Source organism: Cricetulus griseus, chromosome 5 (assembly GCF_003668045.3).
Source record: "Cricetulus griseus strain 17A/GY chromosome 5, alternate assembly CriGri-PICRH-1.0, whole genome shotgun sequence".
Classification (NCBI taxonomy): Eukaryota; Metazoa; Chordata; class Mammalia; order Rodentia; family Cricetidae; genus Cricetulus; species Cricetulus griseus.
This window is the reverse complement of record NC_048598.1, coordinates 163,431,775-163,445,855: the sequence shown is the minus strand read 5'-3', so window position 1 is coordinate 163,445,855 and position 14,081 is coordinate 163,431,775. Positions and strand designations below refer to the sequence as shown.

At 36.2% G+C, this 14,081-nt stretch overlaps 1 protein-coding gene across 6 annotated transcripts in view; it reads left to right on the top strand.

Annotated features, from left to right (window-relative positions):
* Positions 1 to 14,081, top strand: part of Dgkb (diacylglycerol kinase beta) — a 649,271-nt gene that overhangs the window by 344,933 nt on the left and 290,257 nt on the right. For all 6 annotated transcript variants that reach the window (XM_035445438.1, XM_035445436.1, XM_035445435.1 and 3 more), the window contains one exon: positions 10,543 to 10,607. In XM_035445438.1, the coding sequence (XP_035301329.1) occupies positions 10,543 to 10,607 (65 nt within the window). The remainder of the gene's footprint in view (positions 1 to 10,542; positions 10,608 to 14,081) is intronic.

The following is a 14,081-nucleotide window of genomic DNA, read 5'->3' as shown; positions in this document are numbered from 1 at the left end:
AAAAAAATCAGGAAACTATTCCCTTTTACTGTAACATAAAAAATATAAAATATATTGTGGTAACTCTAACCAAGTGAAAGAACAGAATAATTAAAACTTTAAGACACTGAAGAATACATCAAGAGATGGAAAGATCACCCATGCTCATGGATTGGTATGACTGAGTAATAAAATGGCATTGTACCAAAAGCAATCTAGTGTTTCAACACAATCTCCACCAAAATCCCAAAACAATTATTCACAGATCTTCAAAGGACAATTTTTAGCTTCAAATGGAAGCACAAAAATCTCAGGATAGCTGAAACAATCTTCAATCATTAAAAAACTGTTGGCAATATCACCCTTCCTGATTTCAGGTTGTACTACACAGCTGTAGTAATAAAACACTCATGGTTTTGGCTTTTAAAAAACAGATAGATTCATGAACAGAATATAATTGAAGATGCAAGCATAAATCTGCATAGTTACAGATACATAATTTTTTTATAAAGAAGCCAAAACACACACTTGAAAAAATACAGCATCTTCAAAAAACGATGTTGGTCAAACTGGACAGCTGCATGTAGAAGAAACTAAATAGATCCACACTCATCACCCATCACAAAACTCAATTGAAGTGGCTCAAAAACCTCAACATGAAACCAGATACAAGGACTCTGATAGAAGAGAAAGTAGGGAAATCACCTTGAACTGATTGACAAATAGAAATATATTCTGAACACAATAATCTGAATACAAGCAATAGGATCAACAATTAGAAAAAGGCACCTCAAGAAACTGAAATTTTTCTGAATGGCAAAGGACCCTGTCATCTGGACAAGTGGAGGAGTATAGAAATAGAAAGTATAAGCATGAGTTTTCTAGCCCACCAGGTCCCACCACCATTCTCTGCCCCCAAAGAAGCACACGGACTCTATATTAATTATAAAACTGTTGGCCAACGACATGGGTTTTTTATTGGCTAGCTCTGTCTTAATTATTGACCCATTTCTATTAATCTAAGTATTTCCACATGGTCTTAGCTTACAAGGGAATGCCAGACCAGCAACTCCTTTGCCTGCTACATGATGATGGTTCAGCATCTCCACAGAGAAGACAATGATTTCCTGTTTGTCCCTGCTTATATCCTGAGTCTTCCCAGCTACATAACTTCCTGCCTGTCTATACAGACCTTCAGACCTCTATGGTTAGTTAGTGGCAGTTTCTGCCCAGCTACCTCACTTCCTGGGATCACATGGCAACTCCTCTATGCCTATACTTCCCAGAATCTGCCTTGTCTCCTAGTTCTACCTATCATCCTACCTGACCAATCAGTGTTTTATTCATCAACCAATAAGACAAACATATACACAGAAGAACATTTCTCATCAGAAAAAGATGTTTAACAACTACACATTGAATGGAAGGTTAATATCCAAAATTACATAAAACACATACAACTAGATATGAAAAAACCCACAAATAACCAAATTAAAAAATCAAAAACAGTTCTAAACATAGAATACTCAAAAGAGGAAACTGAAATGACTGAGAAACACTTAAAGAAATGTTCAGCATCCTTAGCCATCAGGGAAATGCAAATCAAAACTATTTTTAGATATATCTTTCACCTGTTAGCATACCTAAGGTTAATAAAACAAGTGACAACTCATGCTGACAAGAATGTTCAGTAAGAACACTCATCTGTTGCTGCTGGGATTACAAATTTGTACAGCCACTCTTGAAATCAGTGTGGCAGTTCTTCAAAAAGGTGGGAATCAATCTACCTCATGATCCAGCTGTACTACTCTGGATCATATACTCAAAAGATGATTTATTCTACCACAGAGACACTTGTTCAAATATGTTCATTGCTGTTCTACTAATAATTTTGTATCTTTTCTTGGGTATTATTTTCTCTCTTCCTGTATATTCATTGTGCCTGTTTCACTTCTTGCTCTTCATCCTCCTCTGGCATCCCAAAATGTTGGTTCCTGGCTATGTTGTGTTCTTTCACAGCTCATGTGGAATACTGATGGCTTTCCAAGTTGTGGTGCTGTATCTTTGCTATCAACTTCACATACTTTGAAAAAGGCAACCTCAACTTAAAAACTATCTCCACAAAACTGGCCTGTGGGCATGTATGAGGCATTTTATTAATTTTTAATTGATGCATGGGGTCCCTGCCCACTGTGAGTAGTGCAGCACTAGGCAGTTGGGCTTAGACTGTCTAAGAAAGCTAGCTAAATGAGTCAAAGAGAACAATCCAGTAAACAGAGTTCCTCCAAGGTCTCTGCTTCAGATTCTGCCTTCAGAATCTGGTCTTGAACTCTTGCCCTGGCTTCCATTTGTGATGGATGAACTGTAATCAGTTAGAACCTTGTTTTCTCTCCAAGTTGCTTTTGGTCATGGTGTTTATCGTGACAACTGAGAAATCAAACTATAACAAATGGATGTTTAATTTCATTTATTTTGAAAACTGAGTATCATGATAAGTATGACAACATGACAGGTATTATCACAGGTCCATACCACTAGTATTCAAAACAATTTTTATTTGCAGATTTGATGAAATTGTATGACACACCTTCAATCATTACCAGATAAAGTGATTCAGTGTTAACCAAATTCATATCTAAATGTAATTTTTTGATCTGTTATTTGGAAATGAACTGAAAAAGATACCATGACCACTGAAAATCAATATGAAAAAATATTGAAACACACATAAGTGTTGGGCTAATAAAGGATGATATCAAATATGTAGTATTGTGCTAACATTTATTAATTCAAGATCTCAGGCAAGCAATGTGATTATAAGATTTTAATAATTTAGTTCATTGATTTGTCTTTTGTTTTACTTTTTTCTCTTATATTACATCCTGACCGCAGTTCTCCCTCAGTCCCTCCCACCACCTCCTTCCTCCCCCAGAACTACACCTCCTTAGTTTCCCTTCCAAAAAATAAAAATAAAAAAGAAAGAAAGAAAGAAAGAAAGAAAGAAAGAAAGAAAGAAAGAAAGAAAAGAGTAGGCCTCACAGGGATATTCACCAAGCATGGTATAACAAGTTATGATAAGACTAGGCACAAGCCCTCATATCAAGGCTGGACAAGTCAGCCCCATAGAAGGAACAGAGTGCCACATGTAGGCAAAGAGTCAACGACACCCCCACTCCCACTTTTGGGGTCTCACAAGAACACCAACTTACGCAACCATAAGGTATATTCAGAGCACATAGCTCAGACCCATACAGGATCCATGTTTGTCACTTCAATCTGTGCAAGTCCCTGTGAGCCCTGCTTATTTCATTCCATGGGTGATGTTCTCATGGTATCCTCATCCCCTCTGGCTCCTACCATCCTTCCTTCCCTACATCTCTGGGGTTCTCTTGGCTCTACTTACTGTTTAGCTCTGGATCTCTGTAACTATTCCCATCAGTTATTGGATGAGGCCCATCTGATGACAATTGGGCTAGGAACTGATTTCTGTCTACTGGAGAATATCATTAGGATCATTTTATTGACATTATTTTTGCCAATCCTGTTGTTTCTATTCAGGATCTCTATGCTACCCCGCCTCTGGTTCCTGACCATTCAAGAAGTGTTAGGTATGTGTACCCTCTCCTGTCATGGGCCTCAAGTTGGACCTGTCATTAGTTGGCTACTCTCCAGAGTTCTGTGTCACCATTGCCCCAGCACATTTTGCAGGCAGGACATATTATACGTTAGGAGTTTTCTGAATGAGTTGATATACCAGTCCCCCTGCTATGAGCCTAGGAGCCTTACCTGGTTATAGAAGATAGCCAGTTCAGGCTCCATATCCCTTACTGCTAGGAGACTTTGCTTTGCTAGCCACTCTCATAGATTCCAGGCAGTTTTCATAGCACTGGGTACTCTTTCTCTACATATCTCCCCTCATTACTTCCCTATCCCTTTTGAACCCATCCTGACCTGCCCTCAGTTCATCTGAAAAATCTTTTCTTAGAAGAAGAAAAAATAAACTTTTGGGTAAGAATTACAAGATTTGATGTTTAAGATATATAATAGATACTGTCAGGATTTATAAAACCATCACGTTCTATAAATTCTTTTGGTTAAGTGTCCTCCCCTCTGATGACTAGCAAAGTAAAACAATACCAGATATAGACACTGGAGTTTTCTTCTGTGTTTATGCTTTGCATAGTAGTTTTTAGCCCTATATTCAAGCACTATAATAATAGCTATCTTGTGTATTTAGTGTAGTTTTATACAAAGAATAAAAATCTATTAACATAACTGCAATCAGTATTAGTGTCAATCTTACATGACAAATATTAGTAATTTTGATTTGTTGAGAGAAGAAACAGCAGCAGAGAGATGATATGAAGGCTGGAAGATTAAACTGTGGATCTGATTGTAAAACAAGGGCTTCTGTTTACTATCCTGCCATGTGAGCAAGCCTCCTCACTGCTCTTAACCCTTAGCTTTAACATTAGTGCAGCTCTGTCGGCTTTCATAGCCTATTAACACTTGCAAGTAAGGAGAGTACTGGCTCCTTCCCTGGAAAGCACAAAAAATTCATTACATCATACTAGCTGAAGTCTTCCTTTATGAACTGAAAGCAGATACATGATATCTGCAAAAAGGTGATGTGTACGTCTAACTACAATAACATGCCCCTTAGAAATTTAAAATTCATGTCAGGCTTTGGGATGATTTTAATTTTCTTGCCAGGTCCATCAAAACTATAAAATTATTGGACTTTTATTTTTCAGTAATAGGTATGATCTAACAGTTTCTTTGGTATTGAAGCTCCAATTTCTGTGACAATGATATGAATAATATACTCTTTCTTCTTGACATTCAGTCTTATAGAAAAGGATCTGCTGATTACAGGATCAACTTTAATTAAAGCTTTTATGGGCTGAAGAGATGGCTTGTGGTTAAAACACTTGCTGCACAGATAAAAGATGGAGTTCGGCTCCCAGGATCCCATGTATATGGCAGGTGGTCTAGTAGCTTGCCATTCAGCATTGGAAGGCAGCGATACAGACGATCCGAATCCCATATTGACAAACTCTGGGTTTGACTGAAAGACAACATCTCAAAGACTAAAGTAAAAGAGTGATTAAGGAAGATTCACAACATTGAATAATATCTTCCTCATTACAAGTATATAGTTCTATGCAAGCATATACACACATGTAGAAAGAGAAAGGGGGATCAAAAGAGAGCAAGAGGGTGGGGGATCGGAGAAACATCATACACATACCTACACATGAAAAGAATTCCAAAGAACAAAAAGAGCTTGTATTACTCCTATATTCTCATAACTGTGTAGGGCTATTCCTGTTTATGTATTGAACATATTATAAAACTAATTATTTGTATTGCATACATCATACAATTTGGGCCTCCAAGTCTAGACAATCTTAATTAAAAAGAATATTCTGGAAGAAATTTAAGTTCATTCATTCAATAGAAACAAGTTAGGAATACACAAAATAAAAGAAAATTTGTATATTGAAAAACATTTTGAACATTTGAGTCACATAATTATAATTTAATATGTCGATAAATTATTATTCCTTCTACAATTTATTTCAAAACTTAAGGCTAATTATTTGAAGAAATTGTTCCAGAAGTTTCTGGCAGTTCTAATACCATGTGTTTTGTGCAAGATGGAGCAATAGTGAAGCTTAGCATTTACGGGCTCTTCTTGGCAGTCATCTCCAGCTTTGCTGAGGACAAGTGTTATTTTCTGATATCCTAACTCAGTTGTCCCAGTTTCAAGAGTTCTTCTGTGTGAAATATATGTAAATCAGAGGGATTATAATATGACTATTTAAAATATAAAATAGATATTCCTATTCTGGTCCATGCTTTTAGGTGTGGATTTTCTATTTTGTAGTTGAAACTCAAAGTAATCACTTGAAGATTTCTGAAATATTAATTTTAGATTTTCTTAACTAAAATAATTTTCAGATGCCATGCAATAACTACTTTATTTCATTCATTTAAAGTGTTATGTAGATAGTAAATATATAAGTACTTAGAGTATATTTAATAATACATTTTCTATATTAATAGTAGTGTCCATTCTTTCTCATGGATTTATACTGATGCTTTTCTACACATACGCAGATTTTCTTTTCTGCTACATGGATTGAGTCATGGTTCCTTTGCTCCAAGTTTTATCTGTTCACCTCTACCATTTTCCACTTTACTGCCTACATTGGGGAAGTATATTTTACAGATGATTTCTTAGTCATTTTTCAATTTCTGTAATAAGAAGGTATGAATAAGGCAACTTGTAGAAAATAGAGTTTATTATGGACTTAATTTCAGAAGGCAAGCCCATGTCAGGGAGCATGGCAACAGGCTGGCAGGCATGGTGCTGGAGCAGTGGCTTGAGACTAGATCACAAGCCAGGGGGAAAACATGAGAACTGTGAATGGAATGGGCATTTGAACCTCAAAGCCAACTTCTAGTGACACATATCTGATCAGGGAAGTTCTGTGTATATGTTTGTCTTATTGGTTAATAAAGTACTGCTGGCCAATAGGGAAGCAAGTTAGGTGGGAGTAGGAGTCGAGGAGGATTCTGGGAAATTTAGTAAAGAGAAGTCTTGTGGTCCAGGCAGGAAATAGCATAGCAGGCAGACTCAGAATATAAGCAGGGACAAGCAGGATATTGCTCTCTTCGTCCTCCTCTCTTCTCTGTGTTTGCCATGTGATCACCAGCAAGAGAGGTCGCATACAGCCAGCATCCTCAGTAAGTTCTTATAAAATATATAGATTAATAGTTAGGGTTGATAATTAAGACTGAGCTAGCAGATAAGAAATCCTAGTCATTGATCAGCAGTACTACAATTAATATAAGACTCTGTGTGTTATTTTGGGGTGCCCACATTGTGATGGGCCTCCAGTGGCTTGGCAGAAAAATTTATCCTTACACATATGCTCCAACAAGGCCATACCACCTAATCATTTTCAACCAGTTCTCCCTACTGGACACCAATATTCAAATAAATAAGCCGATGGGGCCATTCACATTAGAACCATCACAGATGACATCATAGTTTCCTTGTTCTCTTATTTCTGATTTAATTGACCAACCAAGTTCCCCAGCAAGAGATATAAAATGGGGAAGTTAAAAAATAAATATTCTTATATTCTTGGCTATCTCCATGAAAAGTTGCCTTGGACTGGATGTTTGTCCTCTCCGGGTCATAAACTCTATAAAAATCTCTCTGCTAAGTCTGCTAACCAACCCCGAACACTTTACTTGTGGTGTTAGGAATAGCAAAAGCCTTAGTTTACATTCTCCATGATTTCATGTACCTTACATGAGTTTCCATAATCATCCTTACAAAGTGAACTTTTCACCAATTTCAATGATGCAACCACTCAGATTCAAGTATGTCTTCATTTTCAGTGGAAGATCATAACACTTCTCTTTCTCTGTTTATAGAAACCCCTTACCCAGAGGTCTTGTAGTGAAAGGAAAATGAAGGAAATCATGCTTTAACTTACATACAGTTCTTATCTCACATAAAAGTGCCATTTTGTTCTATAACATGGTAACAGAGAATCACATGGCTGTGACCAAATTCCATGAACTGGCTGAAACCATGGAAAATTACAAACTATTAAAAATAATGAAAAGCCAATAATAGTTTGCCATTATACTATACAAAGTCCTCTCAAAATTAGGGAAATTTTATTGTAACAATATAGAAACAGAAATAACACTGTAGAAGAGCATCAAGGAAAGAATGGCTAAGACATATGTGGCTAGAAGCTGATTCAGAGATTCATATACAATAATTCTTTCATTTAATACTCACTTGTATATGTGTAACTACATCAATCAAAAAACGACACTGAACCTACTTTTTAAATAAAACTACAAAATGTCTATTTATTTTGCTTTAATGAGTGGATATATTTAACTCTACTTGTTAAATTTAATCAACTTAAAATTTTTATGAACTTAAGAAAATAATAAAATCAACTTACAAACCAGAAAAAATTATGCAGTGTAGTAAGCATGTTTTAGCATATGATTTACTTTCAGGGACATTCAAGCATGTTCATGAGTCACATGAACATCCTGATTAAGTAAAATTAGCTGTGTGGAGTCACTGCATTTAATCACTATTACAATAGAGTGGTTTATTTCTTTAGACATAAGGAAGGTCTGACTCTAGATTCAAAACCAATCTGTTAAAAGGCACATGTCCTGGAACTCAAAACCTGATCTGAATTCAGTTTTTCTATGCTAGAAAGTTGAAGTGAGGCTGATTTTGTTATTATTCCCTCAAAACTGTATTACACAGAGTCAGAAAGGGTAAAATTAAAGTGCCATGTTTGCATTTTCTTGTGTGATCTTTCATTAAAGAATCCTAAGTATCTAAAACAATGGCTGCTGAGCAAGTTGGCAGCAGCTGGCAGTGTTCCTTCAGGCCCTTTGGGGCAGCGCCAGAGGGACAGAGGCTCTAGCAAATTTAGGCTGGATTCTCATCCAAATGAACACCTGCTGTCATTGTCCACTATCAATCCTGCACTCAAAAAGACCAGCTCTCTTTGTGGTGGAATTCATTCAAAGGGAAAAAGCATGCCAGTGTTCTACACACATTCTTATTTCCCTCTCCTTTTACTAAGTGGTTAATTGCCTGAGTGTCTTGGAGATGGAGATAATACTCAGTTTATCTTTGGCTAGTTGGTGTGATAGTGTTCTACATTAGGAGGTTATTCAATTATATTCCTGTCTATTTAAATATTCTTTGGTTTTCTTCTCTTCTTATTTCTCTTTCTCAACCAAGCTTAAGTTGCTTTTCAAGGGCAACATTTTTTTATTGTAAAAGTATATACTTTAAAGAAAATCACCCTACAAAATTTGCAACTGGAACAAAACAAATAATTCAAGTAAATATAAATTCAATGATATTCTCCCAATGGCTCAGAAGTATTGGCTCATTCACTCTCTAAGTCCTTGATTCCCATTATGTTGGGTTTTTTTTGTAATTGTTTGCTAGATTTATGCAGTTGGTTGGTGCACCAAGATCCTTTTACATTCAAATAGGAATAAAGTTATGACAAATGCTTTTAAAAAACAATTTTTAATCAAAGAGCATATATACCACAGATAACCCAGTTTAAATTTCCACATAAATTAGTAACACTGTAAGATAAATGCATAACCTAAAAAGTTACTAAGACTTATAAATTAGTATTTATAAAAATTACTACAAAATATGCAAGCTTTAAAAAATGAACTATGCTAATCATGCTTTATTTTCATTTCAAAATTACATACTAGAAAATCAATCCATGGAGAACATTCTGAGAAATTTTTTTGGAAATGCTGTTTTTATGCTCTTCTATGTACACTTTTGTACCCTTTTTCTTGCAAAATGACTCAATTACTTGTCAATTGCTAGAGTGTAAAATGTATCTAAATAGCTACAGCTTGCTCTCTTGTACAGGGAGAGCCTCTCTGCCATCTGCAGCCCTTGGTCCCTCTTGTTGGGCTTTGTGCTTTGTTATGCATGAGCAAACACATTAGCCTTTTCATTTCATTCATTAGACTTTTAATCCTTGATTAGTGTTTTCAAGATTCTCTTAAATATACAACTTCTTTTTTTCTGTTGTGTTAGTTTTCTTTTTCTTTTGTCTTCACTCTGAAGCAAACTTAGAATTCAATCACAAAATTTTTTTCTATTAAGATGATTGGTAAATATATTATTAGTTTCTCATTTGAGGGATTATGTGTAGCTGGAGAATGGGATAATATCTCCTCACTTGGAATAATAGGGATAACTGTTTAATATTGGTTTAAATGGTCCATGCTCCAAAAGCTTGGGTCATAGCCATCCGCCAATCTCATAGATCCATTGTGACTCTTGCATTAAAGAGAATCTCCAACTGGACTACCAGAAATAAAGTGGTGCCCATTAGGGCTCAGAACTGTTGTATTTAACATCTAAGAGATAAGTTATAATTGTCACCATTTCTTTGTCACCTTCTATTCTTTGGATTTCTCCATTACAGGAGATGGGTCAGAAAGCTATGTGTGTTATGAACAGTTACTAATTACTCATCTGGGGCATGCTGAGCAAACTGTGAAACCAAAGATTACAGTGCTTTATTAGGTCGCCAGCATCTTGCAGTCTTTTTCCCCACATTTAATCTCAAAGGAGCAGAAACTTCTCTACTTGATCATTTTCCCACTTAAGTTATCTGTTTTACTCTTATTTAGAAATTCTTTCAACTACTCTTTGGCCTTATGAGAAAATGCACTATGGTAAGCAGAATATAAGCACAGAACCAAAACCAGGAATTAAAAGATACATAAATTAATTAAAATGATTTTATATAAATATAACAATTGACTAGTTTTGACATGATTTTATAGTCATACTTTCCTGGACTTCACATGAATTATACATCTTTCACTAGTTTCAGAATATCTTCTTGTCATTAACATTGTAAAAACTGAATTGATGGGAAAGGTTTATTTGTTAACATATATTTCTAGAAGGTAAGAAAATGACAGCTATCCCCTTATTTCTTCTTTTAGGATGCGTCCATTGCACACAGATTCCATATCATGAGAGAAAAGCACCCAGAGAAATTCAACAGCAGGTAAGGCAGAAATTGATGGATTTTTAATTATGATTGATGTTGGTAACTATGTCATTATACAAGATAACTATGTAGTATACACCCTTTTATGTAAGGGCTGATTGAAGTCCAGTTTAGGTGGTCACATTGAGATAAATGTATAAATGAATGTGTTGTTCTTCCTTGGTTTTAATGAGTCTATAATGAAGAGGGGTGTGAACATCATGTCTATTTCAGTTTCATGGGCTTTAAAGTAAGTATTCCAAGTAGATGTTGAAAGTGACAATAACACACACTAGAAGCCTTTGCATGGATCTATATGTGAGGATAATCATCCTTCATCCCAAGAGAAAACATGAAGTTCTGATTTGATAACTTTGAGCCATCATATTTATACAGATATCTCAGACCACTATCCTTTGAACCACTATCCCATATTAGTTTCAAGTAAAACCCAGTAAAAATTGCCATTCCAATAATATCAACAGAAAAAATATAGACAGAGAGCTTTGTCCTTTCTCAGAGAAACAGGAAGAACTTGGCTGCCTAGCATTTATTCTTAGGGATAAAAAAGACCAGTATGCTAGAAAAATGGGGAATAATGGTGAGTTGCCTTCTCATTGTTTTCTCATTTCCACCTGGTATTTCATACAATGAGAAGACCATGATATGCATGTGAATGTAGACATTACATTACTTTATATACTGGTATTCAAAGCCAAAGACTCTCTTTTTTGTATTGACTAAGCTGATACCTGGCCATGAATACTATATGTGATCTAGAAAATACTGTTTTTAATGCTAATTCATCATATCCTAGTGTTTGCATAATTTTTACATGTAAAGAAACTTATAAACATAAATGCCATAAATATATTTCAAAAGTTACATTTTTCTAAACTGTAAGCTTGAGGGTATAATTTATTAAATAATCTTTTCATATTGAATAATCTTAATAAAAAGTCTCACGATTAGTCATATCCTATCTAATTTTAAAAGTTTCATTTAAATATTTTTGTGAAACAAATGCTGCCTCTAGTGCCTCAAGTTGTTTCTTAGACTACAAATAATAAATTTTGAGCTTATAACAAATTGTTTCTTCTCTCTTAGATCAGAACGCTGTAAAGTCATCTATTAATATCTCTCATTGTGGTAGCTGCATGCTTACCTAGTTGGGTTCTAGGAAAATACTAGCTTTGTAAATGAGTGGGTAATGCTCCTTCCATATTTGGAGGAGCAGTTTGAGGAGTATTGGGATGAGCACTTCCTGAAATTTTAGAAGAATTCTGCAGTACATCTCTATGGCCTTGGAGAGTTCTTTCTGAGACACTTTTATTACTCCCTCAATCGAATTTCTTATTATGGATCTCTTCAAGTATTTATATCTTTTTTATTTAATTTTGGTAAGTCATAGGTGTTTGGAAATTTGTTCATTTCTTCATTTTTTTAAATTTTGAATGTAAGTTTTTATAGTATCTTATAATTAAAAGACCTAAATGACTCTATCAGAAAACTTAAATGTAATAAATAATGTAATGGATACAAAAATCAACTCCAGAAACCTACAGTTTTTAAATACCAATAATACATTTTCCAAACAAAAAAATCAGAGGGGAAAGCAACATTCATGGTGGCTTAAAAATAAATAAATAAATAAATATCTAGGAAAAACCTCTAACTGATGATGCAAATGTCTTCTAGACACTAGAGAGAGAAAATGAGAAACGACCAGATGATGAAAAGACCTTCCATGTCCATGGTTTGGAAAACATCACTATTTTGAAAAATATATATACTACAGATTAAATGCAATCTCCATCAAAATTCAAAAATTGTTTCTGAAGAATCATGAGAAACAATCCTAAAATTCATATTGCAAAATAGAATATCACAGCCAGCCAAAACAACCCTGAGAATTAACAGAAATGTCAGAGGCACTTGATCTCAAGCTATCCTCTACAGGATATTTACAAAACCATCACAAAAAAGCATACTCACCAATAAAGAATAGAAAACAAGACAAAAACAGATAAATATAAAAGAAAAATAGGAAGCCACAGACTCTGAACCAACAACCAGTGAGCTGGGCCCTCTAAATATGTGACAGTTGTGTGGCTTGGTCTACTTGTGGGACTCCTGGCTATGGGAGCAGAGGCTGTCCCTAATGTTTTGGCTGTCTCTTGGGACCTGTTCTTCATATAGATTGTCTTGCTTAGCCTTAATACAAGGGGAGGTGCTTAGTCTTACTGCAACCTGATAGCCATGCTTTGTTGATATGCAAAGAAGACCTGTCCCTTTCTGAACAGAAAAAGAAGTGGAGGGGGAGGGTAGGGAAAGTGGGAGAGGTGGAAATGGTAATGTAGTAGGGGTGTTTTTTTTTTCTTTTATTAATTCAAGTTAGGGAACAAGGTTTCACATGTAAGTCCCTTCTCCCTCTCCCTCTCCTCACCCTCATCTCTCCACCCCTACCCCCAACCTACCCCCACCCCATCCACCCACCACTCCACAGGAAGGTTGGGCCCTCAATGGGTGGCTCTGCAAAGTCCACCAAATTTTCCTGTGCTGGGCCTGGGGCTTTCCCCATGTGTCCAGGGCCAGAGGGTATCCATTCACGTGGGATGGGCTCTCAAAAGTCCCTTCTTACACCAGGGAAAAATGCTAATCCACTTCCAAAGGCTCCCTGGAGTGCAGAGGCCTCCTTATTGGCATCCATGTTCAGGGGGCTGGATCAGTCTTGTACTGCCTCCCAGATAGCATCTGGGGTTGATGTGCTCTCCCTTGTTCATGCCAAATGTTCCTGTGCGTTTCTCCAACATGATACAGACCCCTTCGCTCTTCATTCCTCCCTCTCTTCAACTAAATTTCAGATTTCAGCTCAGTGTATTTCTGTGGGTGTCTGTCTCTGCTTTCATCTGGATGAGGGCTCTAGGATGGCATAAGAGCAGTCATCAATCTCATTATAGGGGAAGGGCTTTTAGGTTATCCTCTCCTCCAGTGCCTGGATTGTCACATCGTGTCATCCTTGTAGGTCTCTGGAGATCTCCCTACTTCCAGATCTCTTCTCGGAACTATAGTGTCTCCCTCTAATATGGTATCTCTCATCCTGCTCTCTTTCCTCTATTCTTCCCCCTACTCCTCCATTTCCTCTCCTCTACTCCTCTTCTCTTGCTCTTATTGTGGCAACATCCTCTCCCTACCCTCATGCTCCCCATTAGCTCAGGAGTTCATGCGACTTCCCATTCCTGGGGTCTATTTATCCCTTAGAGTCATTCATGTTTCCTAGTTTCTTTGGTGAAGAGGATTATAGGCTGGTAAACCTTTGCTCTATGTCTAAAATTCATATACGAGTGAGTACATACCATGTTTGTCTTTTTGTGACTGGGTTACCTCACTCAGGATGGTTTCTTCTAGTTCCATCCATTTGCCTGTGAATTTCAAGATTCCATTCCTTTTTTCTCCTGAGTAGTACTCCATTGTATAAATGAACCACATTTT